The sequence below is a fragment of the Cyanistes caeruleus genome, chromosome Z (genome assembly GCF_971803275.1).
Source record: "Cyanistes caeruleus chromosome Z, bCyaCae1.hap1.1, whole genome shotgun sequence".
In the NCBI taxonomy this organism is placed as follows: domain Eukaryota; kingdom Metazoa; phylum Chordata; class Aves; order Passeriformes; family Paridae; genus Cyanistes; species Cyanistes caeruleus.
In genome coordinates, this window is record NC_141732.1 from 80,767,147 (window position 1) to 80,794,806 (window position 27,660).

Here is a 27,660-nt window from a genome sequence, read left to right on the forward strand (position 1 = left end):
TTCGGGGGCTGTGCGCCCGTGTGTGCCCTGTCCGTGTGTCCGTCTGCCCTGTCTGTCCGTCCGTGTGCCCTGTCCGTGTGTCCGTGTGCCCTGCCTGTCCGCCCGTGTGCCCTGCCTGTCCGCCCGTGCTCTGTCTGTGTGTCCGCCTGCCCTGTCTGTCCGTCCGTGCCCCGTGTGTCTGTCCATGTGCCCTGTCTGTCTGTCCGGGCGGTGTGTGTCTGTGTGTGCCCTGTCTGTCCATGTGCCCTGTCTGTCTGTCCGGGCGGTGTGTGTCTGTGTGTGCCCTGTCTGTCCATGTGCCCTGTCTGTCTGTCCGGGCGGTGTGTGTCTGTGTGTACCCTGTCTGTCCATGTGCCCTGTCTGTCCATGTGCCCTGTCTGTCTGTCCGGGCGGTGTGTGTCTGTGTGTGCCCTGTCTGTCCATGTGCCCTGTCTGTCTGTCCGGGCGGTGTGTGTCTGTACGTGCCCCATTTGCCCACTCGTGCCCTGGGGATGCACACGTGCTGTCTGTGCCGATGGTCGCTATGGGGCTGTACCTGCCCTGTCAGTCTGTCCGTGCCCCGTGAGCTCTGTCCGTCTGTCTGTAGGTGCCGTGTTGGGCTGTGCCTGCCCTGTGTGCCCACACCTCTGTACGAGCTCTGTGGGTCCACAGGTGCCCCACGGGTGTAGGTCCTGTGTGGTCCCACAGGTGCCCCACGGGTGTAGGTCCTGTGTGGTCCCACAGGTGCCCCATAGGTGTAAGTCCTGTGTGATCACACGTGTGTCCCTACGTGCAGACTTGTGGGCTCGCACACACAAACCCGGTCTCAGCGTGTCTGGTGGGTCCCCAGACCCCCTGCCTGTGCCCAGAGAGAGAAAATTGCTGTTCTCCCTCTCCCCCGCCCCAGGGCAGGCTGCGTTTGCTGTCAGTCAGGTTTATTTCCTCTCACCTGGGGCAGAGCCTGGCGGGGAGGCGGTGGTAGTCCTGGCTTTGATGGCACAGGACGTGCCTGGCGAGTGGGGAAGGTGAGTTTGGCTAGGGAGATTCCCCCCTGGCGATCCTACTGCGGTGAGTACCAGAAAGGGAGAGGAAAACCTGGCCCTGGTGTGGCGGCTGGCTCCGGTGGGCTGTCTCCACACAGCCACAGGAATCCTCACCCCGAGGTGTGGGGCTGGTACGGGGAGAGGGTGCCCAGGCTCCGGTGTGCATCCAGCACTCGGCCTTTTGTGGGTGTGGGAGGTGTTGGGGTGCCCCTGCCTGCCCGGGCTGTGTGCTCGGGGCGGCCCAGGGAGGGGGTGTGCAGTGTCCAGGGTTTCTCCTGTCCGAGCAGCTGGCTTGGGAGTGGACACACAGAGCGTGGCTGCTGCCGAGGGGGTCTGGGTGCCTGCACTCCGCTCTCTGTTGCTCGCTCCTCACAGTTAATTAGACACGACTAATCCTATCTGGCGCTGGGAACTTTCCCAGCAAACCGGAGTGCTTTTCCCTCCCCTGGTCTGAGCAGGATCCCAGCCTCCTGCAGCACGAGGCCTGGGGACAGTGACATCTTTTTCAAGCCCTGGACAGGGTGAGGGGTGGCAGCTCAGCCTTGCAGTGCGCTGGCCTCGTTGTGGCTGGACAGGTGTCTGTCAGCTGGAAGGTGACGAGCCCCGTGGGGGTTTGTGGGCGAAGGACAGCGGGGAAAGGGAGGTCAGGACTGTAAGGAGGACACTGCAGGAACAAGAGCTAGAGCTGAACTTTGAATATTTTGAGGATAAGTCTCACACCCAGCAGGTGAGCATCAGCATTCCCCATCCCTACAAAAGTGGAGGGGGCAAAGGCACACGATAATTCCTATTCCACTGATGCCCTTGTGCTTGGGAGAGCCATCGGTGTGTGCCCTGCCCTGGCCTTGGAGCCAAAGCAGAGAGCAGTTCGGGATATGAATCAGAGGTGGGTTTATCAGTGCAGGGTTAATGGTCGGTGATCTTGGAGGGCTTTTCCAGCCTCAGCGAGTCTACGACTGTGATTCATCGCAGTCCTGTCCCTCCTGCGGCTGAGCGCAGCCTGTTAGTAAGGACTGAAAAAACCTGAAATCCCAATCAAAGAACCCGCGTTTGGAAAGAAAGACATTGATCTGGGAACATCTCGACCAACCTCGCGCTCTCCAGGCTGGCTCCTCCACGCACAGCGCAGTGTTTTCCTATTCTCCGTGCCTAGAACAGAATGGTGAAGACGTGTCTCCAGGAGCCGGATTAGCTCCTCGCCCTGCTCCTGCCCCCGGTGCTGGGCTGCGAGACAAAATCTCCAGAACTGGCGTTCTGGGATGAAATTACCTCTCAGCTTTGCAGGTCGTGTGAGCCAGCTCGCTTGCAGCTGGAGCTGCTTTAGTGGGCGCTGCTCGCTTGCCCTTGCTCAGGTGTCTCAAAGGGTCGGTTCTGAGCTGTCCCCCAACAAACAGGGGGTAGGGGCACCGCAAAATGAGGTTTGTTTCCCTCTTTGGAAAGCCTCACATGCAGGCCAGGCAAACGTCTTTCAGGGTGCTGGTTCTGATTTGGATATCTGAGCTTGGGAGGTCTAAATTTAAGCGAGATGGATCTCACCCGGTGCTTTCAAACCTTGCTTCTCAGACTTTTCGCCTTGATCTTTCCCTTTTTTTAGCGTGACCCTGCTGCTCTCCTACCACTCAGGACTCTTCCGAAGCACAGAAAATGCCTCTGAAACTTTCCACCCGCCCCCAGGTGGGAGGTGTTGCAGAATGCAGGGAAGCGTTTTCAGCTCATCCTCCTTGCAGACACAGAAGCCCGGGTTAAAAAAGCAGCCTGTTAATTTTGTGTTAATGGCTCTGAGCAACGGCGAGTCCCCCCCGCCTCCTTCCTCCCTACCTTGTGCCAACATTTAATTGCTCTCGCTCTGGAGAGATGCTATCTCGTTTCAAGGTTGAACTTATCTAGTTCTGACTTGCAGCGGGGGGATGTTGTCGTGTCCTTGTCACGGAGGTGACTCGTCGCTCCCCGCTCCTTGCCGGGTCACCTCTGCACCTGCTCCTGCTGCTGTGGTTTGTGTGCCACCTGGGGATGTGGCTGATGAGCCCATCTGGGTGCAGACACTGGGGCGAGCTCGCCTTTTTGACTCCTCAGAGATGTGTTCCCACTGCATCCTCAGGGACCACCCGCTCCGGCTTTGTGACTGCTTTACACCGGAGATGCTCCGTGCTTGTCCCAAACCCTTTCCCGGCTCTGGCAGAGGTCTCTGTCCCGGCCTCGAATCACCCTGCAGCACAAAACCGAGGTCTGTGGGCCTGTGGCCTCGCCGGGGTGATTTGGGGCCACCGACCATCCGTGAGTTACTGCGGTTTTCTGCGTTAGAGATTTTATAATCCCCAGGAAGGAGTCAGGGATGAGGCTGGGCAGCGACAAACATCCCCCAGGAAGGTGCCTGGATGGTGTTTCTGGGCTCGGCAGCGCACACCTGGTGTGTGTGGGGTTGGTTACAGCCGCTGGTTACACATTCCTCCTCGGGGTACTGCGCGCTCTGGGGAGATGTGGGCAAACACCGTGCCGAGGCAACAATAATGTCTTTAGATAGATAATAAGTCTTCTAAATAGATCTAATTCCAGGAAACTCAGCTGGCTGGTTGGGATTGTATTTTTAGTCTCCAGTTCGTGTATTTACCTGAAATTTCTGTCCTGCTGTTCTAGCTGGAGCTGACCCCGGGCTGCCTGCTGCTCCCGCCTTTTACCCAAATACTGTGACTACACAAAGTTTCCGAGTTCCGCCATTCTGAAAGTGCTTTATTTTGGCAGATGTCTAGCAATGCTGAAATTTCTGTCTCTAAGGGGCTTTAAGGAGTCATTAAGGGGTTTTAAAGCAACGAGGGGCTGGTGGGAAAAGCCCTGCTTTGGCACGCTGGGGTGCACGTGGGTTTCCCTCGTCCTCTTTGGCAACTCTTTCATCCCACCTCAGCACGGCACTTGCTTCCAGTTTTACTGATGGTGCCTAGCAGTGAATCTGGCAGATATCTAATTCTCTATTCCTAGCATGCTTAAAAAGTGCCTTACTTTTCAGTTAATTCTGTTGGCTGTACAGATTTAATGGATTCCTTTAGAGGTCCCCATCAGTCACCGACACTGGGCATTTCTTTTCCAGTGCCATTTCTCTCTCCTTTCCCGTGCCTAGAAAGATCACGTTTCCAAGCATTTCCCACATCTCATTTTTGCCAGGATGGCTTTTTCATTATTTAAATCCTGTTGCTCTTCCAGGTTTGTGACTTTTGGGCTCTTTGGTAGAAGCTTTAAGCGGGTTCCTTGCTTTCACTGACGCCAGCGACTGCTCTGGGCTTTTTAAAATTTGCCCTTTTAAAGTCATACGCCGCTGCCGTTATTTTGGGCTCGCCGTTCCTGCGAGTAGCAGAGGAACAGAAAGAAACTATAACAGCAGAAGACTTGCATAAGACATGGCAGTTCATTTTGGCCTCATCCTTGTCACGCAGACCTGCTGCCACTCCACGGACAATAAGCGCTGAAAGGTGACCTGTTCCTTGTGCCAGCAGCGACTCCTCATCCCAAAGATTTGTGTGCTCCCTGGGTCTGGTAGCGGTTTTACTCGCGAGTTGTTTGTGTTGTGGCATTTTTTACCTGCCCCCCCGGGCTGTGTGGTCGTGATGGATGGTGGCAAGATGTCCTTGCGCACACAGAAGGGTGAAATTCGGTGCTGGTGGTGTTGAGGAAGGAAATCACTTACTCCGGGTGGCTGAATTATTTTGGCACACTGGACTCTTCTTCTGCGGCTTGATGTCCTCCTGCTGCTCTCCCAAGTGACCCCAGCTCCTCTCCAGGACCTCGCCAGGTGCTGCCCGGGCAGGGGTGGTGCCGGCTGGTGCTGCCCAGGTTTGGCTCTGGGAGCTCCCCCTGCCCGGTGCCAGGCTGAGATCAAACACTGCTCTGCTTCCAGGGCTTTCCAGGCAGGATTGCCTGTGAGGATTTACAGGAGCCGATTGCAGCCCCGCTGAAAGGTGCCAGGGTGACCTTGCCATCGCTCCCTGTCGCCGGGGCTGGCTCAGGAGCGGGACGAGCTCCCAAATCTCCCCGCCGAACGCTTCCCCTGGCTGGGAGGCTGCGGGGGGAGTTAACGCTGCTTGTTCCTGCAGCACTCTCCACCCGAGCCGAGCCTGTCTTTAAAAAGCAGCCGGCGTGGTTGTGCTTGGAACAGGCAGCTCGGTTTCTATATTATACACGGCACTCATCTCCGTGGGAAGCCGTCCAGCCCACGCCGCTGCCGCAGCCCGGAGCCGCCGGCTCTTCCCTTCTCCTCGGGGCGCTCCTGGGAGCCGGGCAGGGAGCTGGCTGTGTGCCCACCGCGGGTCCCTGCAGAGCTGTCCCCTCCCAGGGACCCGAGCCCTGCTGCCAGAGCCTCCGGGCCTCACCTGCCACCCAAAAACATCGACATCCTGCTGCCCCGAGCCCTGGCTCTGCTCCCGGCCGAGGGATGGGAGACTCCGGGATCCTGTGGTCTCCCAGGGAAGTGGTTTGGCCGTGTCTCAGTGTCACGTTACCACCCCTCTGAATTCGGGGAACAGCAAGCAATCCCCCTGAGCTGGGTCCTGTTGGTGTCCATCTGTCCCATCTGTTTGGATTATTTGCACAATTTAATTCTTGGCTACACCTGATTTTACAACAGGATTAATTTCATGGTAAACTGATACACCTGCAACAATTAGCTGTGTAAACCAAGATAAAAGGCCAATCAAATTCGGTGTTTTGGAGTGTAGGCTGCTTCCAGCTGGAGGCTTCCTTAGCCTTTCTGAAATCCCTTCCCTAAGGATGCTCTGCAGGTCATCTCCAGCCCCTGGGCGAGGATTGCTCCTCTGTGAGTGAAGGTGGCACCGAGCCGCTGTGTGCCTTCGGGGGGCTGTTCCCCCTTGCCCACCTCTCTCTCTGCTGCCTGTGATCCCTCTGTCAGGAGCTGCAGGTGTTCCCAGGCTCCGGAGGTGTGCGGAGGAGCGAGGCAGGGCCAGGTTTGCTGGAAGTCCCCCTGTGTCCCAGCGCCCGGCCAGGGCTCTGTGCTCCACTGCCCGCCCCTGCCCCGCGCCGCGGCACATGGAAAGTTCTGAACCCTCAAAAAGTGCCTTTGGGTAAAGGTAAATTAAACTCTCCTGCCTGCTGCGAGGGGGCAGGGCTGGAAATGAGAATGTGGAAATAGGTCCCGGCTTAAAATGACTTCAAGGACAGAGGGTAGGTGCTGGGCTTCTTGGGATCTGATCCAGCTGGGACCGGTTCCAATCAAAATCAGATCAAGGGGAACGGGACAAGGGAAAAAAAATAAGTTATCTTTGCGTTTCTGTCGGTATTGCAGATTGAGGTGTTGGGTCTGGCTCCGTGCTGGGCTCCTCTCCCCACTCTGCACAGGGGTCCAGCACGGTTGGTTTGCCCCAGGTGCTGTTCCAGGGTTGCTGTAACTCCCACCCTGCACCCAGGAGTGCTGCTGGGATGAGAGCGTGGGGAAGGGGCTGCACACACCGGGAGGGAGCGGGTGTGGGTCAGAGCTGTGTTCCTGGGACCTGAGCTGCACCAGGAATTCCATCGGATCACGGATGTGCTGGAGCTCCTCAGGCCGGAGCCAGGGGGAATCCTCTGTCAGAGGAGAGCTGCAGAGATGATCAGAGGATGGCTGGGAGAGCTGGGGCTGCTCCCCTGCACAAGTATTCAGGCTCCAGGGAGAGCTGAGAGCCCCTGGCAGGGCCTAAAGGGGCTCCAGGAGAGCTGCCCAGGGACTGGGGACAAGGCCTGCAGGGCCAGCACCCAGGCAATGGCTTGCCAGTGCCAGAGGGCAGGCCCAGCTGGGATATTGGCAAGGAATTGCTGGCTGGGAGGGTGGGCAGGCCCTGGCACAGGGTGCCCAGAGCAGCTGGGGCTGCCCCTGCATCCCTGCAGTGTCCAAGGCCAGGCTGGACAGGGCTTGCAGCAGCCTGGGACACTGGAAGGTGGCCCTGCCCATGGCATGATGGATGGGATGAGCTTTGAGGTCCATTCCACCCTAAGCCATCCTGGAATTCTGTCACTGGTTTGCATTTCTCTTACAAGCAGTGGATCTGACCTGTATTCAGGAGACTATTTCAGATAATTTATTTTAAGAACTGCAGTTCTTTTGGTCTCTGGGAATTCTTCTTTCTCCATAGGTTTTTTTTTGGTGTTGTTGGTTTTTGTTTGTTTCTTTGTGGGTTTTTTGTTGGTTTTTGGTTTTTTTTGGTGGGTTTTTTTTGTTGTTGTTTTTTGTTGTTTTTTTTTTTTAATGTGAGGTTGTATCAGCTCAGGAAAGGCTTTATCCAGAGCTTGAAATGAGGAGGCAGGCTCAGTTCCCTTGCACACAATCTCCCAGGCTGAGTGTAGCCACAAGTGCAGGAACGCTGTAAATTAGAAATAATGACGTGCTCTTAGCAAGGCAGCGAGCAGGCAGGGCCTGTCCTCGTGCTCAGGAAAGCCAGCAGCAGGGAATGGTGGCCAGGGAGCTGTTCCTGGGGGAGCCAAAAAAGGAGCTCCTGTGAGGCAGAAATAAATGCCTGTGGGATGGAGAGGGATCCTGTGGCTCCTGGGGTCACTGCTGGGCTGGATGCTGCAGCTCTGGGGCCAGGTGTGCGTCCAGATGTGCTACCACAGCAGCTGGGATGTGTTCCTTGCTCTCTCACACCCCTGCCACCAAATCCTGAACTTCAGCGAGCTACATTTTGGTGCCAAACTGTCATTTCTCCTTTTTCCCCCCTGCAGCTGATGTCTGTTTTGGGCTCTTTGGTAGAAGAGTCAAGGAAATGTGAATTTTGATGAGACCCCTTTGGGAAAGCGAAGCTGGAGTCGTAAGTGGTGGCCATGAAGGGATCGAGATGCGCACGGTGCCGTCTCTGAGTCACCTCCTTTCTGCTGAGGGAGGGGCAGGGGGGTGGCAGAGGGGCTTTATATTTGCCAGAAAACACCATGGTTCGATATCCCTGGCTGTGGGCTCGCCTCACATCCCCAGCCTGGTCATTAGGCACCAGGGGCTGGCCCTGCCTGTTTGGAAAGGACACAAACCCAGCCAGGGTGGCGAGGTGGCTGCACACCTGCTCCCGAAATCGCTGCGGGGGGACAGGTGGGACAGGTGCCCGGCCGTCCGTGCGTCCCTGCGGCTGCAGCCCGCTCTGCTGCGGGGGAAACACGGCGTGCTCGGTGAACACCGAGCGGTCAGCGGGGCGAGAGTGCCGCGGGAGCTGTGCTGAGCTGGGGTTTGATCACAGCGCTCGGCAGCCTCCTCATCGCCTGCCTTGGGAGGCAAATCCGCTTTCGGGAAAGGCTTTTAGAGCCTTCGTCTCTTTGAGTCATTAGGAGTGCCCCTGATCTCTTCTGTTAAAGATGGGTCTAAGGTTAAGGAAAAAAAAAAATCACATATCTCTGAGCTGGAAAGCTAATTGCTGTCTGCTTCAAATGCAGGGCGTGTTGTGGGGAAGGAGAAGCAGCTGGGAGGAAATCCCGACTGTAACAATAATACCCGCACGATCTTTCCAGGACGTGGAAATGTTGTGTGTCCCAGCAGATCCCAGGAGCTGTGGTTGGCAGGACTGAGGAGAGCAGACAGGGAGGAGAAGTTTGGAAAGCTCATTGTTCCCTGCGGAGCAGCCCGGGCTGGTGCTCCTGCTCATCCCACCCGTCTCCCTTTGCTGTGAGGCTGAGGGGGGCAGGCAGCCCTGCAGACCCCGGGGAGGCTGAGGGGCGATGCCAACACTCCTGCTGGGGCTGCACAGTGCCTGTCCCCCCTGGAGACACCAAATCTCCCAATGGCTTGCACCCACAGCCGGGAATCTAAGCTCGTTTCCGACTCTGACCTCCTTTATCTGAATAAATCTCACGTGCCTGCTACTACTCAGACAGCAAAAATAATCTTTACTGCTGTAATGTGTGTGTCAGCTTTTCTTTATCCCAGCAAAGTGCTGTAAGAGCTGCAAAATGCTTTGGAAACATGAGGATTTTTTTGGGCAACAGAGATTGAAAGGGGAGGAATAAAAAGTGAGTCTCTGGGAGTTACAAGCCAAACCCCTCAGCCAGGTTTCCTTGGCATGATTCCATTTGCAGAATGGTCTTGCTGCTGCCCACTGGAGCCAAATGTGAAGGAAAGGATTGGGGCTGTAAAACTGCTCCATCCTGATGACTCTTTCACAGTCCTGGGCAGAGCAGAGGGGCTGTTTCAGAGCAATATTTCACTAAATAAATGCTGGGCACCAGGAGTCCAAAGCCCAAGCCTGATTGCATTGCTCTCAGGGATGCTCTAAGCCTGTGTTTCACCACCAGGTTTGCAGTTACAGCAGGCCACCCAACCACCAGCAAGCTCCCAGGTGTGCTGTGGAGCCACTGCCCTCTCCCTGCTGAGCTCCTGTGTCCAGGGGGAGAGGGGTCACGATCCTTGTGCGGCGGGCAGCGGGCAGGCAGTGCTCAGCTGGGATCCCCCTTTGGGCTCTGGGACCTCTGCTCACCTCCTGCTCGAGCCCTTTTCCTCACCAAAAGCGTGGTGGTGGTGGAACGTTTCTCCTGCTGGGCCCAGAATCAGCCTGGACACCAAGTGCCGGGTGTGATGTCCCACCGAGGGATGAGGGAGCACCCCGGAGTTAGGCTGAAAGGAAGAACAAAAGCTCACTGAGATTTTTAGTAGATTCCACCCTTGGCATGGAAATTGGTGCGTTAGTCCTTGATCTCCCAGTGTAAGCACACAGCAGTGGAATTTGGATGTAGGGGTAAGATGAAAGGGAAGAGGGAAACAAAGAGATGAATTAAAGAAGAAGAAAGAGAGAGAGAAAGAAGAAGCGATCACTAGAAATGACTGTCTCCATGTCGATCCAGCTGATGGGATGCCCTGGGCTTTGTGGGGCTCCTTTTAAGTCTTCAGCTCCCTGGAGAGAAGCTCCTCTCTTTTTGTGCAGATCCGTTCTCATTCATGGTCGGTTCTTTCAGAACTTTCTGGAAATGTGTTGGAGGCTTTGGGCTCTTGGATGGGCTCGTTCCCCCCTGCAGTGCCCAGCCCTTCTCGGCCCCATCCCTGTGCCTGTGCTGAGCCGAGCTGTGCTTTTCTGCAGGAGCCACAGCCAGGAGGTTTGTCCCAGAAAATGCTGCCCTGCCTCTGTCTGGCCCCTTCTCCAGCCACAGCCTGATCTTTCTCTCGTGTGTTTTTACCAACAGTCCTTGTTTGTTATTCCCAAGAATCCTTGGTTGGCTCCTCACGTGCAGCTGTTGGGGTTTGGGACACTCACATTAGCCACCGATCCTCCGGGATTCTGCACTGAGGAGCACAAACCACACGTGGGACAGAGCTTCCAGGGCTCTGGGGGACTCTGGTGCAGGGTTCACCTTCTGAATTCCATCCTGGTTAAGGCTGTCTTGGCATGAGGAGGGTGAATTTGGGCCACCTGGGCTGTGCCTGTGTGTCACACAGGAGCCTGGAGGAGCTGACCCAGCAGAACCGAGCTGCTCCTTGCTGCAGAGGGGCTGGCTGGATGGGCTTCCTCCCTCACCACGGCCCCATTAAAATTTAAGGGTAAAAGTGAGAGTAATGAAAGAGAATTTTCTATTTAAGGCTTTTAATTCATTTTTACCTCCAGCGTTAGCTGGAGTTTGTGCAAACCACTGGCAAGGCAATTAAAGTGGCTTTTTATTGGGTTATTTTTGTCACTTCACCATGGTGGGAGCTAAAGATCCCAGGCTGTGAGCTGCCTGGGGTAGGGGACATCCTTTTGCTGTGCTGCTCTGATGTTTAATCCCTAATTGGGTTTTATTCACGAGCCCTGGCTGAGTCACAAGGAGAGGGAGAAGGCGTGGGGTTATGGGGAGCAAAATACCCAGGCTGAAGCTCCACAAGGCTTCCAGGCTAGATCCACCCTGGAAAATGGAGCAAAATGGAAAATGGAAATCTTGGAAAGTGAGGCTCACTGTTTTGGATGGTTGATGGGTATTTTGTAGGAGTAAGCTCCAAGGACAAAACGCAACGAAGGAAAAATGAAAAAAACCCATTACCTGAGAGTTCCTCTTAAACCCTGAGGACTGCTGGGAGAAAATGAGGGTGGGTACGAGAGTGTGGGATTTCCTGGGTGGGAATGTGATGCCTGCAGAGCAGACCTGCTCCTCCAGGTGCTGGGCAAGCTGAGTGGGCATCTCCTGCCCTGGGTGGGACACAGCCGCGGGTCCCACCTGGTGCTGGATGCCGTGGTGGCCGGGAAGTCTGATTTCAGACCCCTTTTTGGGGACGTTTTCCTGGGAGCTACCCTGCGTGCGGCCAGAGAGAGAGGGCTTTGGGCTTGTCAGCTGTGTGGGAGCGCAGGTGCCCCGAGGGGACCCGGCAGGAATCCCAGCACATTCACCCCGGGTCAGCCTGGCCTCGGCGTTCCTTGCTCAGCACAGTGTGTCCTGTGCTCCTGCTCCCCTCCAGCCCTCCAGTCCATTCCTCAGCTCAGCAGGGGAGGAATGCAGCCTTGGGTCCGGCTCAATTAATTCTTTCTGCAGCTCAGCCAAGGGAGCCCAGGGATGGATCTGTTTCCCTCTGCAGCGTTCATTCATTCAGCTCCTGCCCGCTTCAACACACCTCTGCTGCCTTGTGATCTCACTCCACCCAGGTTATTTGGAGAAATGCTTTCTAAAAATAGCCTCCCGGTTTTTCCGGTATTATTCTGTGCAGCTCTGAAAACCTGCCTAGAAAGGCTGTCCAGCTCATTGATGTTCCCTTAAAATACAGCTAATCCATGTAATCTCATTATAGTAGTAGGTGATTATACTGACAGCAAGCTTTAGCAGTGGTCCAGCAAAGCCTTTTATTCCCTATCTGTTATTATGTGGGTGGCTAAAAGTCGCTGGGAGCGCATTTTGGGTTTGGTCGGTCTATTTCGGGAGCAGGACTTACAATATTTTTGTTCTAATTCCCTAGGAAATGTCCTGCATTGTTTGTGACAGTGCCAGCACGTTTTTGCCGCCGTCCCTCAGCTTTGCTGGCTGCTGGCATCCCATGGCTGTGCTGCAGGGTGTCCCAAAATTACCGGGCAGCACCGAAGCAGCAGAGGTTGTTTTTTACAGCAGAGCAGATGAGGGGGAGCTTTGCCACATGTTGTGTTGGGTTCCCTGTTGGCAGGTGTGGGGTGGCCCCTCTCTCCAGGGAGCCAGCCCAAGGAGAAGGGGGATTTTGGGATGCTGAGCGATCCCTCCCAGCGCTGGGAGGACCTGCCCTGCCTCGCCAGGCGGGCTGGACGTGTGGCTCAGGCTCACAGAGAGCTGCTGAGCGAGGAGCACAGGGCAGCTTGGGCTGGGAAGGCGGCTCCAGCCCGCCCTCGGAGAGGGGCACGTCCCAGGAGAGTTTCCTTCCTGAGCCCCCGTGTGCTTGGATCGAGGACTGGCTGAACTGGGGCCAGATCCCACAGTGCTGCCTCTGGGTAGCCTGCTGGAGGTCCTGATGCTTCTCCCCAAGGCCTGGCCAGCCTTGGCTGGGTACAGCAGGTTACAGGGCTTGGTGTGCTCAGTGCTGGCCCTGCTGGCCCTGCTGGCCCTGCTCCATCATCATTCAATCACAGAATATCCCGAGCTGGAGGGACCCACCAGGATCCTCCAGTCCAGCTCCTGGCCCTGCACAGACACCCCAACAATCCCAGCCTGGGCACCCCTGGCAGCGCTGTCCAAAGGCTCCTGGAGCTCTGCCAGCCTCAGGAATGTCACCATTCCCTGGGGAGCCTGGGCAGTGCCAGCACCCTCTGGGGGAAGAACCTTGCCCTGATGTCCCACCTGAACCTCCCTGGCTCAGCTCCAGCCCTTCCTGGCTGCTGTCCCTGTCACCACTGAGATGAGATCAGTGTCTACCCCTGTTTCTCCCCTCCTCTGGAATTTGTAGCTGCAGTGGGGTCTCCCCTCAGTCTCCTCCAAGTGCCCTCAGCCGCTCCTCATGTGGCCCCTCCAGACCCTTCCCCATCCCCGTGTGCCTCCTTTGGACACTGACAGCTTTGTATCTTCCTTACAGTGTGGCAGGAGCAGTGCAGGGCAGCGTGGGACAATCCCCCTCCTCCATGGTGTCTCTGGTGGCCCCAGGACAGGGCTGTCCCTCCTGGCTCCAGGGCACTGCTGGCTCACATCCACCGGCAGGTCCCTTTCCACGGCCCTGCTGTCCAGCAGTGGCCTCGGGGTGGTCCCTTTGGCCACAGCTGGCCAGAGGGCTGTCTGCAGGCGGCTGTCCCACCGACATGGGGCTGCTGCTGCAGCCCCCAGCCCTGGCCCTGCTGCCTGGGAGAGCGGGGGGCACGGGGGTGCTCCTGCTGGGGGCACAGCTCCGGCACCCTCCCTGCGGGGCTTCACCCCCTTCCCATGGCTGGGGGAGGATCTCTCCTGCCCTGCTGGGGCTGCAGGGACCTGGGACCATTGCTGTGGGGCTGCAAGGACCTGGGGCCATTGCTGTGGGGCTGCAAGGACCTGGGACCATTGCTGTGGGGCTGCAAGGACCTGGGACCATTGCTGTGGGGCTGCAGGGACCTGGGGCCATTGCTGTGGGGCTGCAAGGACCTGGGGCCATTGCTGTGGGGCTGCAAGGACCTGGGACCATTGCTGTGGGGCTGCAAGGACCTGGGGCCATTGCTGTGGGGCTGCAGGGACCTGTGACCATTGCTGTGGGGCTGCAGGGACCTGTGACCATTGCTGTGGGGCAGCAAGGACCTGGGGCCATTGCTGTGGGGCTGCAGGGACCTGGAACACCATTGCTGTGGGGCTGCAGGGACCTGTGACCATTGCTGTGGGGCTGCAGGGACCTGTGACCATTGCTGTGGGGCAGCAAGGACCTGGGGCCATTGCTGTGGGGCTGCAGGGACCTGGAACACCATTGCTGTGGGGCTGCAGGGACCTGGAACACCATTGCTGTGGGGCTGCAGGGACCTGGGACCATTGCTGTGGGGCTGCAGGGACCTGGAACACCATTGCTGTGGGGCTGCAGGGACCTGGGACCATTGCTGTGGGGCTGCAGGGACCTGTGACCATTGCTGTGGGGCAGCAAGGACCTGGGGCCATTGCTGTGGGGCTGCAGGGACCTGGGACCATTGCTGTGGGGCTGCAGCGACCTGTGACCATTGCTGTGGGGCTGCAGGGACCTGGAACACCATTGCTGTGGGGCTGCAGTGAGTGTGGAAACCTTTTGCCAAATGGATTGTGCAGACAATTGCAGGTTTTTTCCCCTCTCGGTAAAGCCTGTCTTCGTTGTTTGCCCAAGCTGAGCGTGCAGATCTGCGAGCGATGCGGCCCCCAGAATAAACCGGGTGAGATTTGTCGGTGAGCAGAGGATTAGGGGGGAGGCACAGACGGGCTCGCTTTTGTGAGGTCCCGGAGCGGTGTGTAGCGAGGACGCCGGGTTCTCTCGCAGAGATACCTATCTCTGGGGCCCGTGGAGGGTTGGAGGAGCTGCTCTGCCATCTCTCTTCTGCCTTGCTGGCACACGCTGCACATACCTCCTTTGGGGCAAATTCCTCGTGCAGCCTTCTCAGGGACAATAAAAAAAAAAACTCTAGGGCTGTTTCTGTATTTTTTTTTTTAAGAAAAAAATTATTTTTTTAATATCCATCCTGATTTTGCTTATCTTCATCCAGCCCCTCCAGTGATAACACAGGCAAAGCCCTGACCCGTGGCGTCCCGGGGAGGAAAGGCTCAGCTCTGACAAAGTGCCGGCTCAGAGTGGATTTGTAATCTCTTTTCTGTGGAAGAAAAGACTGTAGATGCCAAACCGAAAGGGCAAAGTGATTTGCCCCAATGAGGTATCATGTTTCTGCTCTGATTTATGGCAAGGGGAGAGGCTTCTGAGTCATCCGTTCCAGGAACTTCTTTATTTTGGTAACGGAGATAATTCTGCTGGTTTTAAATCAATGTGTTGTCAGTCAGCAAGGGCCCGTGCGGGATGGGAACCACAGCTGGCAGGGCTGGGGCTGACCAGGGGCTGGGGCTGACCAGGGAATGAGGCTGGGGCTGACCAGGGAATGAGGCTGGGGCTGACCAGGGAATGAGGCTGGGGCTGACCAGGGGCTGGGGCTGACCAGGGAATGAGGCTGGGGCTGACCAGGGAATGAGGCTGGGGCTGACCAGGGGCTGGGGCTGACCAGGGAATGAGGCTGGGGTTGACCAGGGGCTGGGGCTGACCAGGGGCTGGGGCTGACCAGGGAATGAGGCTGGGGCTGACCAGGGACTGGGGCTGACCAGGGACTGGGGCTGGGGTTGACCAGGGGCTGGGGCTGACCAGGGGCTGGGGCTGACCAGGGAATGAGGCTGGGGCTGACCAGGGACTGGGGCTGACCAGGGACTGGGGCTGACCAGGGAATGAGGCTGGGGCTGACCAGGGACTGGGGCTGACCAGGGGCTGGGGCTGACCAGGGAATGAGGCTGGGGCTGACCAGGGACTGGGGCTGACCAGGGAATGAGGCTGGGGCTGACCAGGGACTGGGGCTGACCAGGGACTGGGGCTGACCAGGGGCTGGGGCTGACCAGGGAATGAGGCTGGGGCTGACCAGGGAATGAGGCTGGGGCTGACCAGGGGCTGGGGCTGACCAGGGAATGAGGCTGGGGCTGACCAGGGGCTGGGGCTGATCAGGACTGAGGCTGCCCAGGGGCTGGGACTGGCCAAAGACAGGCACTGGGGCTGCCCAGAGAGGGTCCTGGGGCTGACCAGGATTGGGGCTGCCCAGTCCCCCAAAGACAGGGGCTGGGGCTGCCCAGTCCCCCAAAGACAGGGGCTGGGGCTGCCCAGAGAGGGGCTCTGGGTCTGCCCAGGGGCTGTGGCTGAGCCCGGTGCAGCGAGCCACTGGGCCACGCAGCAGTGGTGGGTGCGTGCCACAGGGGCTGCCCACGGGCCGGGGCCGTGCCAGGGGAAGGCCAGAGGCAGTGGGGCAGTCCTGCAGCCGTGTTTGTTCAGGCTCTGTCTGGTGGCTGTCTGGCTGCAGACAGCCGAGCCCCGAGCGGTTTCATGAGCTGGGTCCCGCCGGGAGACGAGGCCTGTCACCACGTCTGGGCTCTGCTGGGCCACTCAGCCCCTCCACGGCTGATTGACTCAGGGACAGATGGGTGGCTTTCCCACACTGCCTAAAGCCCCTGTGAGTGTCAGCAAGTTCTTCTTTGTTTTCTGTTCTTTCTGTGAGCTAATGAGCGTTGTCTGATTTTTCTTTCTCCTTTTATTTTTTTTTCCTGAGTGTGTTTTGGCCTGTCCGCAATTGCCCTAGCTGTTAAGGAGGAGAATTCCTGTTTTCCTGAGCGAGGTTTGCGCAGCAGAGCTGGCTTTGCAGAGCCGGGTGATGCTGCTCTGCTTGTTTACAGTGCATGGGAAAACTGTGTGTTTTGCTGCTGGTCACGCCAGGATTTGGGGTCGTTTTGTGCTGTTTCCCTTCTGTTTGTCTTTTCCTGGGCTTCTCCCACAGGCTCGTGAGGATTTTGCCCTCCTTCTGTGGCTGTGCTGCTTGTGCTGCTTGATGCCTTCTGGCTTTTGGCTGGTGGCACATCTGCTCACCTTGCTGACGAGTTCCTTGGTTCCTGGTATTAAAGGCGACTTGATGAGGTGTATGTTCAGAGCAGCAGGAACACGGCCCGCTCCTGAGCAGGCTGCATGGCTAGTGCAGGCTGCATGGCTGGTGCAGGCTGCATGGCTGGTGCAGGCTGCATGGCTGGTGCAGGCTGCATGGCTGGTGCAGGCTGCGTGGCTGGTGCAGGCTGCATGGCTGGTGCAGGCTGCGTGGCTGGTGCAGGCTGCATGGCTGGTGCAGGCTGCATGGCTGGTGCAGGCTGTCAGGGCAGCGGGGCTGCCCGTGAGAACAGGCTGTGGGGAGGCCGGCTGCCCACATCACCCAGGGCACCTGGTGCGCCGTGTGTCTGCGGCTCTGCTGGGGCTGGGGACATGAAATCCGCCTCCAGAAGCCTGAGTGTCATTGGTTTGACTGGCCATCTCTGTCTCTTTGCTGTAACCAGCTCTGGCGTGAGAGGGCCTGATTGTGCCAGCGGTGATCAGCAAGAGGCTGGCTCAGAGCAGCTCCCAGCAGCAGCCTGACCCTGAGCTGCTCGCACAGGGGTCCCTGCAGGCTGGGGAGCGCTCCTGGAGCGCCAGGCTGGGCTCCTGCTGGGGGCACACGGCACAGGAGCATCCCCTGTTCTTCAGCATCCTTCAGCAGTGATGAGCAGCTTGTTCACCACAAGGTTTGGGGCACTTGGAAGTGCTCTGCTGGCCTGTGGATGTGGCATTTGGGGCCGTGGTGCGGTGGCACCGGGCTAGTGTTTGGACTCGGTGATCTCAGAGGCCTTTTCCAGCCTTGAACAGCTTCTTGTGCTGAGGTGGGGCTGGCTTTGCTGGGCTGGGCTCTTGCCCTGGGTCTCCCTGGGACGTCCTGTGCCCCGCTGTGCTGCTGCTCCCGGTCAGTGCTGGGGTCTGGGGGTCACAGGGACACAGAGCCCCAGCCCCATGGCACACACCTGGCACTCCTGAGCAGGGCAGGAGGGTGCAAAGCAGGGAACCAGGCCCTGTGGGTTGTAGCTGCAGGGGCAGAGGAGGAGGAGGAGAAGAGCTTTGCCTCCACCTGCGCTCGTCCCTGAGGAGCCACCATCCCCAGGGCTCTCTGTGGGATGCTCTGCGGAGCTGAGCGCCAGGAGCCATGCTTATTGATTGCTGGACTAATTAAATTTCAGCCTTGGAGCAGTTGCTGGCGTGGGAACAAAGACCAACAGGAGCCTCATCCTTATTTCCTGCTGCTCCAGCAGCTCCGGCTCTGTGGCTAGAGCTCAGACTAAGAGAGAGAGCTAAACCTCTCTGGAGCTTGGAGAGGTCTCCTGAAGACAGGCAGGCCTTCAGCAAGTCTGAAGGCATCATGGGGGCAGTGGGACAGGGACAAAGGGTGTCTGAGAGGCTTTGGCTGCAGAGGGAAGAGAAGTAATGGAAAATGCACCTGGTTGTGCTGCTAGGAGAGCTTCTCTGCAGGAGGTGGAATGGCCTGTGGGATCTGGCCCTTCACAAGGGGTGCCAGCCAGAGATGTCACCCCGCTCTGATTAGGACCTGAGCTGCCCTCCTGATGACAGACATCCTGCTCACACTCTCAGCTTTAGTGGGTTCACCCAGCCAGGGGGATCTGTGCCCCTCCGAGTGGGGCTGGTGCAAGGAAAAGCTTGCTTGAGTGTCACCCTTGGGCTTGTGCTGGGACATGCAGGGAGCTCGCTGGGATGTGACAGCAGAGAGCCCACGTGAGGGCACTCTGAACCTCTTTGAGGGCACTCTGAACCCCTTTGAGGGTACCCAGAGCCCTGTGAGGGCACCCAGAACCCTCTGAGGGCACCCAGAACCCTCTGAGGGTGCCCTGAGCCCCTGTGAGGACACCTAGAGCAGGTGTGAGGGCACCCTGAACCCCTTTGAGGGCACCCACAGCCGCTGTGAGGGCACCCAAAACCTCCATCAGGGTACCCAAAACCCCCATCAGGGCACCCAAAACCCCCATCAGGGCACCCAAAACCCCCATCAGGGCACCCAGAGCCCTGTGAGGGCACCCAAAACCTCCATCAGGGCACCCAAAATCTCCATCAGGGCACCCAAAACCACCATCAGGGCACCCAGAGCCCCGAGAGGATGAAGGGAGCAGAAAGGTCAGTGCAAATCCCAGCAGCAGCATCAGGGCATCATCCTGTTTCCCTTGCGCAGAGGAGTGCAGGGGAGAGAGAGGAAGAATGGAAGAATAAAACTTCCTCATTCTACCCCCCATCTTTGTATTTTATGGCTCCAAGACCTCTGCATCTGGTGAAAAAGCCAGTGAGAGGTGAATTGGAACTGTGCAATGCAGTCAGTGTTCATCAGGAGGGAATATCTCTACATTCCCTGCGTCTTTCTGAAATGCATAGTGTTTGTTTTTTTTCAATTTGGTGTTTTAACTCTGTTTGAGCACCTCCAATCCCTCCCGGCCACCCCCCGGTGTCCGTCCCTTCCCAGGTGGCTGCAGGGTGGGCTGCTGGGCACTCCTGACCCTTCCCTCAAGCCCCAGTGTGGATCTGAGCGATGGCCACGGCACATATTTATTGAATTTAGGGGATTTGTGGCCTGCAGCAGAGGAGGGCAGCTGTGTGTGCCTTCTGGGAGTGCCCCAGAGCTTCCCTGTCCCAGAGCTAGGGCAAGTGGGAAAGGGCTGGGAATGAGGGCTCGGATCCCTGAGAGCTGGTGTCCCTTTGCCAGCCCACCACAGCAGGCTGGGTGCCCCCCAAGTCAGGTTCATTTTCCCTGCACACTGCTTTGCTGTGCTCCCAAGCTCTGTTCCTGCTCTCAGTGCAGGACCTGTGTCCCGTTCTGCTGCAGCTGTGCTGAAGCTCCCGCTGAATTTGGCTCCTCCAGTGGATATCAGAACCCGGCCTCACCAGCCTCAGAAGCTGCTGGAACCCTGGTCAGCGGTTCCATGAAAGCTGACTGCATTTTCCGTGCTGTTTTCTGGGCTGCTGGGGCCGGCAGCAGTTGTGGGTGGGCTGCTGAAATTAACCCTTCTTCCTCAGCACAGCCATGGAGAGCCACGGCCTGGGGGGAAACTGGGCCTGCTGAGGGCATCTCCCTGGGGCTTCTGCCGGGCTCTCAGGAGCCAGGTGTGGCTCGGAGAATGGGGAAGGCAGGAAAAATGACCTCTGTGGTCTTTCCTGAGAGGCTGGTCAGCCTGGTCTGTGGGGCTTGCTGCTGTCTCAGGTGGAGGAGGCAGACAGCAGATGCAGACAGAGCTCAGTCACTGAATCACGGGGTGGTTTGGGTGGGAAGGGACTTCAGGGTCATCTCACTCCACCCCTGCCATGGGCAGGGACACCTTCCAGTGTCCCAGGCTGCTGCAAGCCCTGTCCAGCCCGGCCTTGGACACTGCAGGGATGCAGGGGCAGCCCCAGCTGCTCTGGGCACCCTGTGCCAGGGCCTGCCCACCCTCCCAGCCAGCAATTCCTTGCCAATATCCCAGCTGGGCCTGCCCTCTGGCACTGGCAAGCCATTGCCTGGGTGCTGGCCCTGCAGGCCTTGTCCCCAGTCCCTGGGCAGCTCTCCTGGAGCCCCTTTAGGCCCTGCCAGGGGCTCTCAGCTCTCCCTGGAGCCTGAATACTTGTGCAGGGGAGCAGCCCCAGCTCTCCCAGGCTGCCTCCAGAGCACAGGGGCTCCAGCCCTGGCAGCAGCTGCGTGGCCTCCTCTGGGCTGGCTCCAGCAGCTCCACGTCCTTGTGCTGGTGTTGCCCAGGGCTGGGGCAGCTCTGCAGGTGGGGTCTCACCTGAGCACAGGGACACAGGGGCACAATCCCCCACCTTGAGCTGCCTGTCTCCCACCCCTGTGGGATCCTGTCTGCTGCTCTTGGCCACGGAACATCTCCCTGTTTAGGAGCTTTTCCCTGGATGTTCAGCGAGGGAGACACAGCCAGAGGGTCAGGACAGGGGCGTGACTTGCTGGGCACCAGGGCCATCCTTTGGGGTGATTCTGCCCCTCTAATTGCAGAAGCTGCAGCAGGGCCCTCACCAGCTGGGAGCGAGTCCTAGCCAGGAGCATCACAAAGGCCATCACTTTGCTTCTCAGGAAAAGTAGGGCTCTTTCTTCCCTTTCTTCCCCCCTCATATGTTGCGTGTTCCCTTTCAGTGCTTCTAGAGCTCTACTAATTATTAATAATGAGGCTGACGAGGCAGAACTTGGTTTCTTTCCATTGCGTCTAGAGTGAGCCAAGCAGCCTGGTGTGGGCTCTGGCCCCCGCCCGTCGCTACCTGGGCTCAGCAGCCCTGCAGGGTTTTGCTCCCCGAGTCCAGGAGGGTTTTTGGCTGGGAGGGACCTTGTGGACCATCCAGCCCCGTGGCACCGGAGTGCCCGGGAGCTGGGCAGCGTGCTGGCTCTGTGTGCTGCGGCTGAGCTGAGGGGCAGAGATGGGTGACAGAGCCCACGTGGCACCACGTTAAAGCACAGTGGTCCCAGCCCGGTTTCGCACATTTCCCTTTGTGCCAGCAGGATGTTTTGGTTGATTTTATTTTTTATTTTCTTTGTCAGGCTGTCTCTGAGAGATGTGTGCAGAGACTGAGATCTCCAGTGAGGAAGCTCAGTGGGAAAGCCCCGCTGCTGCTCATCAGGCTGCCCTCAAGCAGTGGTCCTCGGAGCCCCCGGTAGCTGTGGGTGGTTTGAGCAGCGTGTGCTCCCTCTGCACGGCCTCACAGCTTTGTCACCATGCTGGGGAACACCCCCTGCACAGGCTGCTCCTTCCTCGCAGACCCTCGGGGTTTATCCACCTCCCTGTGTCCCTTCTCGCCTTGTTCCCCATCTGGTTTTGTCCCCCTGGTTCACCGGAGGGCCGAGGCAGTTCTCTGGTGCCTGCCTCGCTCCCTGACAGCACGAGCAGCTCTCTCTGTTCAGCCCTTGCCTGCAAAAGCCAGCATTAGATAATTGCTGGGTTGAAAAGAGGCTGTAATTATTTTTGCTTCCCGACTAGAGGAGCAGGCAGTGCTTGCCAAGCGGCTCGGTAACTGCTGGCAGATGCTCTTCAGAGGGCATCCCTGCCCTGCCTACATCCTCCCTGCCATCAGATGCTCCGTATGTCTTCATTTTAACTGTTAGCTGGCTCCCGCTCCAGATCGCTGCTCCCTGCTGCCCTGGAGCCCTGCGTTTCTCATCCCCCTTCAGCAATGGGTGATTGCTCAGCATTTAATGTTTTCCCTGGTATTTTGTTATTCCTGGTAACTTCTGCTGCCAGGGAGCAGGAGGGTCCCTGCAGCGCTGCTTGGGGGAGCAGGAGCAGGCTGTGAACCCGCTGCTGGGTTAATGGAGCAGCTCTGGTGATTAAGGGCTCTAACAGAGCCATCGCTCTGGCATGAAGAACACAACAGGAGCAGATCCAGAGTTATTTTATTTTATTTTATTCTATTTTATTTTATTTTGTTATTTTGCTTTATTTTACTTTATCTTATTTTATACTTTGTTTTACTTTATTTTACTTTATTTTACTTTATTTTATATTTTATTTTGTTTTATCATTTTATTTTACTATATTATACTTTATTTTACTTTATTTTATATTTTGGTTTTTTTGTTTTATTATTTAACTTTATTTTACTATATTATACTTTATTTTACTTTATTTTATATTTTACTTTATTTTATTTTATTCTGTTATTTTACTTTATTTTACTTTATATTTTATTTTGTTTTATCATTTTATTTCACTATATTGTACTTTATTTTACTTTATTTTATATTTTATTTTGTTTTATCATTTTACTTTACTATATTGTACTTCATTTTACTTTATTTTATATTTTATATTTAATATTTTAAAATTATTTTAATATTTTATTTTGCTTTATTTTGCTCCTCTGAGCAGCACTGGGACCAGCTGGTGGCCTGGGAGGTCCCTGTGCAGCTGGGTGGTCCCTGCAGGTCCCCCTGGCTAGGAAGGACCCTCAGGGGGTGGCCCAGGGGCGAGGATGGGGTGCAGCGAGGTGAGGCTGGCTGGGGGTGTCTGGGAGCAGGCTGGAGCCAGGAGCGCTGTCCTTGCTCCTCGGAGCCTCACAGACAGCTGCAGGGACACGTGGTGCGTTGGGAACCTTGAGCTGCTCATCTGGAAGGAAAAGCCCAGCTGTTTCCTCGTGCTTCAGACCTTTTGTTCCGTTCTGTTCCCAAGTGAAGTGCAGGTGGGAACCTCGGTGGAAAACTTGAGGTGCTTTCAGGGTCTTGAGCTGTCTTTTCCCAGCTGAAGCAGCTGGGAGAAGTGGTCCCTTGCCCTTGGCCACCTCTGCATGGTCACCTGCCACCAGACAGTGACGTTTTGCCAGGAAGATCCCCCAAATAGTGTGATGCTCTGGCTGTAGGCACGTCCTCATCCCCAGCAGACGTGGGTGTTTGCCCGGGGAGGCGAGGCTCTGCCGTGGTGCCGATTCCTTCAAAAGCCACGGCGCCTTGGGGAGAGAGCCCTTAGCGTCTCAGGGGACAGCCAAAGGGCAGAGTGGCTCTGAGGTATGGGATTGTGCTCCAGAGATGGCTCACCCCGTGTCCACACCCTCCACTTACAGCCCTTAGTGGGTGAGAAAACAAACCTTACGTCCTCCATGTACAAATACACGCACATTTACCTGCTCAGCTGCGATTTCACAGGAGCGGCGATGCCATCCCCGGGCTGCTGCCGAGGTTTGCTGCGCCACCTGAGTTCAGGGGGTGTCACGTCCTCACAGACAGCTCCCAAGGCTTTTTGCCTTCATTTGCCTGAGCAGTTTTGGTTGTTGCAAGCTGAGAAGCTCGGTGGCCCTCTCGGCTGCCCGGCAGGGAGGGTTTGCCCCCTCATTTCTGTGTGTTTTGTGGGCAGTGGCAGACACCACATGCTCTTCAGCCACTGCAATTTGCTCTGTAACACTTTCGAGCAAATTTTAAAAAAGGAAAACAGGGGCAGCGAAGGGGAGAGGAAGAGTTGCATTTCTCTGAGCATTACAAATGGGAAAGGGAGAATGAAGGAGCTGAGAAATGCTGCGTGTGTTGGGAGGGATAACTGATGATCCTCTGAAAGGTCACGGTTTTGCTCACGGTGAACCTTCAGCTCCGTGGGCAGGGCACAGACAGCGCTGGCAACAGATGGGTCCCTCTCTTCTCTTCCAGGAGTGAGGCTGGACCTGCTGCAGGGTGACGGGGCTGTGCAGGGTGGGGAGCTCCTCGGGATGCTGTAGCCATCAGACCGCCCTCGGCTCCACCCGGGAAAGGCACACAGCAGAAAGGAGCTGGACCTGCAAACCTGGAAACTCTCTGAGCTGGAAAAAGCCTGGGTTTAGTCCTGCAGAGCAGCGGCTGCCGTGGGGCTCCGTGTGTGCCGGTGAGGAGGATGGGGTCTGCCCGTGCCGGAAGGGGAGCGGTGAGAAGGGTGAAGCTCTGCTGACCTCCGGAGAGCCCAGCCGGGGCCTGGGTACACCTGACTGGCGGGGGAAACACTGCCAAGGCTCGTGGGCAGGGAGGGTTTGGGGCAGGGCAGGGCCTGGGGCTGCTCTGGGCTCTGCCCCACAGCAGGGCCAGCTGGCTGTGGTGGTGCTGAGACATCGGGGATGCGGGGCTGTGCCACCAGCACTGCGCTCCGGCGTTGTCTCCAGGACACCGCAGGAGGGAAGCGAGGCAGGGGCTGAAAAACATAGCAGTTTTTTAAATTTAATTTAATTTTTTAATCTCCAGAAAAAAAAGAACCCTTCTGCTTTGACAGGGATCTCTGGGCTGTGTTTCTCTATGCTGCTTGGAAAGTCTGTTGGTTTCTCACCCAGTTCAGAACATTTTATTTCTCTATGTGTGTGTGTGTGTCCTCAGGTTCGTTTTCACCCCACGTCCTCTTGAAGTGACGGGCTCAGAGCGAGACCCCTCCCCAGACATCTGTAAGTAATAATGAGGGGCTTGATTCCCAGCTGCGTTTTTGACCTGGCGGCCCTGGGCCTCTGCCGGCTCTTGGCGTGACGAGGGCGGAGGAGCGGGCCGGGCCGGAGCGCGCCATGGCCGAGAAGTGCGACTGCATGGCCAGCATGTACGGCTACGACCTGGGCTGCCGCTTCGTCAACTTCCGCCCGCTGGGCTTCGGGGCCAACGGGCTGGTGCTGTCGGCCCTGGACAGCCGCAGCTGCCGCAAGGTGGCCGTGAAGAAGCTGACGCTGGGCGACGCGCGCAGCATGAAGCACGCCTTCCGCGAGATCAAGATCATCCGCCGCCTCGACCACGAGAACATCGTCAAGGTCTACGAGGTGCTGGGCCCCAAGGGCGCCAACCTGCGCGGCGACTTCTTCAAGTTCAACATGGTGTACATCGTGCAGGAGTACATGGAGACGGACCTGGCGCGGCTGCTGGAGCAGGGCAAGCTGGCCGAGGAGCACGCCAAGCTCTTCATGTACCAGCTGCTGCGCGGGCTCAAGTACATCCACTCGGCCAACGTCCTGCACCGCGACCTCAAGCCGGCCAACATCTTCATCAGCACGGAGGACCTGGTGCTGAAGATCGGTGACTTTGGCCTGGCCAGGATCGTGGATCAGCACTACTCGCACAAGGTACGCAGTGCCGGCACGCAGAGGCGTCCAGCACCTGTAGGGTGTACGGGGCTGGGCCACGGCAGATCTTGCAGGGGGACTGGTCCTCTCTGGGCAGCTGTGAGCCCTGCTGGGTGGTCACTGCTGGTGACCACTCTGCCCCAAGCTAAGACACATGTCCATGGAATGATGGTTTGGGTGGGAAGGGACTTTTAAAGCTCATTTAGCTCAACCCCCCAGCAACAAGCAAAGACCTCTTCCACTGGATGGGGTTGCTCAGAGCCCTGTCCTGCCTGGCCTTCAACATTTTCTGGGCATAGCCTATGCACTGAGCTCTGCCAGAGTCCCCAGGGCTCTGCAGTGCTGCAAAGTGGGCACAGGAAGGGTTTGAGTGCCCCTCAGCTGCCTTTCATTGCTTTGTATTGTGCATATCAAATACGTGCTCAGGTATTTTGTTCTGTCTCAGCAGTGGACCGTGGGGAGGCGTGTGTTTGCGTGCTTTACTCAAATGACTAAGTTCTGTGTTTGTTGCTCTGCCGCTGTTAAAAAGCACAACCTGCTGGAAGCGCATGGAGAGGGGACCTGGCACATCCACACCCACTCTGCTGGGCTTTGTCCTCACTTCAGTGCCAGCCAGCTTCTTAAAAACCCAATTCCGTTTGAATTGCATTCATTGAACATCGGGGGTGAGGGGTGGGTCTTTGAGACTCAGTCAAATCCTTTCATCTGAGGTCCAAACAAGGTGTGAAACTCTGGTGTCCCACGCAGCAATAATAACCCGAGTGACCAGGGCAGCCTGCAGTGCTGACAGCGGGCAGGCAGCGTGGGAGGCAGGCGGGGGAACGGGTGAGAGGGCTCTGCAACACACCGTCCTGATGCTGATGGATCCCAAACAGGGCTGCAGATGTAAAGTGCAGGCTGGAGCTCTTGAGCCGTGGAGGAACGTGGCGGAGGCTCCATCAGCCCGCGTCTCCGCACGTTCCTGGGAGAAAGCAAAGCCGCTGTGTGGTCTGCAGCTGGCATCTGGCTAAAGTCACTGTTTGGTGCTGCAACACGAGACAAAATCTGTTGTCTTGAGCTGGATGTGTCAGTGGGTGAGGTTGGGTCTGTTGTTGTGCCTGTGCCGAGGTTTGAGTGCACTTTGCATTTACTGTGAGTTCCTGCCCATTGCTCTGGGAAGGGAGGCGTGGAAGGAAGGGGAGGCAGCAGAGGATGGCAAAAACACAATCTCATGATCCTGAGCTGATTTATTCTGGGTACCAGTCTGGGCTGTGGGGAGAAGCAGAGCCTGGGGAAAAGGAATGAGGTTGCAGGAAGTGAGCACAGGGTTCCTGTCGCTCTGCCTGTCCTTTCCATGCTCCCTTCCTCACTCATTATTTATGGCCCAGCTCAGGAAGAGCATCACACTTTTCAAACGTGTGATTTGTTTGTTTAAAGTCAGGTAACTCACAGAGAGTACCCCTGCAAACAAGGCAGGCTACATGAACACAGAAAGTCTCTGGTTTAAGGAACATCGTGTTGTCAAGGACTGCGGGATCAGAGTAGGAGTCATCTGTTCGTGTCTGCTGCAGAATTATTGTTATTTCTAAGCAATTCACAGTTGCCTCAATAACAGCCAGTGCAGTGGAAGGAGCTGTCAAGGGCTGCAGCTTCATGTTGGTGTTTAACTCTGCCAGATGCCATTGCACGAGCATCCTCCAGTTCCTCATGGGGTGGGAGGCTGGAGCATCAGTGCAAGAAAACCAACACCCCCTGAGTGTGCAGAGGAAGCTGGATGCTGCTCCAGAGCAGCAGAGCTGAAGGCAGCAGATAACTGGTGATTGCTGGCAGTGGGCAGGGCTGTGTTTGCCAGAGCTGGGTGTCAGGGCCCGCAGAGGGTGTGACAGGAGGGCTGTGTGCGGTGTGGGTCGGTCCTGCCTTTGATGTGCAGCGCTTCTGCCATGGCTCAGAGCAATCAATTCCCTTCCCTATTTCTCCTCCAAGCTCCGCTCTGCTCCAAGGCTCACACAGGTCCGTGAGCTCTGTGCTCTGGCAGGAGGCAGAGCAGTGGAGCATTGCCGAGCCTGAGGGGCCTCCACCCCGGGGCCACCCTGATGCCTTAGGATTTTGGCTTTGATATGTTTCAAATCCTGTACTGCCTTAGTGTGTAACTCTAAACTCCATATCGAGTGTCAGCTATGGAGTGTCCTCTCACTTTGGTCAGACAGAACAATCCCTCTGGGCCTGGAGCTCAAGGACACCCTACAGCCTCGGGCCCCACAAGTATAAGCAGAAGTGAGCTGGGGGGAGCAAACTGGGGGTAAATTACTTCATTACCCAAAGCTGTAATTGTAGCATTAACCCCTGATATGTAAATGGACCAAACTTAAAATTAAAAAACTCGTGTCCATCGTCCAGCTTGGGTGCAGCCTCTGGGACGGCCCAAGGTGTATCTACTGAAGGCCTTTAATAAATGCCCACTTTAATCATTTAACCTTGTCCAGCCTTTGCTCTAGGCAGCTGCTCCAAGCCCAAGCAGAGCAGGGACCCTCACAGCCCAGACTCGGTGCCCATGAGCAGATGAAATCCTGCACCCTGGGTAATTAATTGCCCAAAAACACAGTAGATCCAAACCTCTGAAGGCAGCACAGAGCTGCACCTCTGTTGCAGTGGTTTCCTGAGCGCTTTTGAGGTGATCAAGGGTCATCTTAAGCATGTGGGTTT

At 56.9% G+C, this 27,660-nt stretch overlaps 2 protein-coding genes and 1 long non-coding RNA gene across 14 annotated transcripts in view; 2 read left to right on the forward strand and 1 right to left on the reverse strand.

The window, feature by feature from the left end:
- ELAC1 (elaC ribonuclease Z 1) overlaps positions 1-27,660 on the forward strand; it is a 511,775-nt gene that overhangs the window by 401,995 nt on the left and 82,120 nt on the right. The window lies entirely within an intron of this gene.
- The window catches only part of MAPK4 (mitogen-activated protein kinase 4), a 51,063-nt gene that overhangs the window by 342 nt on the left and 23,061 nt on the right, over positions 1-27,660 (forward strand). For 4 of the 12 annotated variants that reach the window (XM_086867539.1, XM_086867534.1, XM_086867541.1 and 1 more), the window contains exons 2-3: positions 23,564-23,774; positions 24,254-24,978. In XM_086867539.1, coding sequence (XP_086723665.1) covers positions 24,433-24,978 — 546 coding nt within the window. In that variant the 5' untranslated portion in view covers positions 23,564-23,774; positions 24,254-24,432. Of the gene's footprint in view, positions 1-19,111; positions 19,368-19,480; positions 19,561-19,714; positions 20,521-23,563; positions 23,775-24,253; positions 24,979-27,660 lie in introns of those variants that run through there. The other 8 variants (XM_086867535.1, XM_086867542.1, XM_086867546.1 and 5 more) reach the window with 6 other exon arrangements.
- Positions 555-5,600, reverse strand: LOC147648630 (uncharacterized). Its single transcript, XR_015280270.1, has 2 exons — positions 2,292-5,600; positions 555-2,171 (listed from the first exon to the last, which is right to left on the reverse strand). It is a non-coding gene; the product is annotated as an uncharacterized LOC147648630 (long non-coding RNA).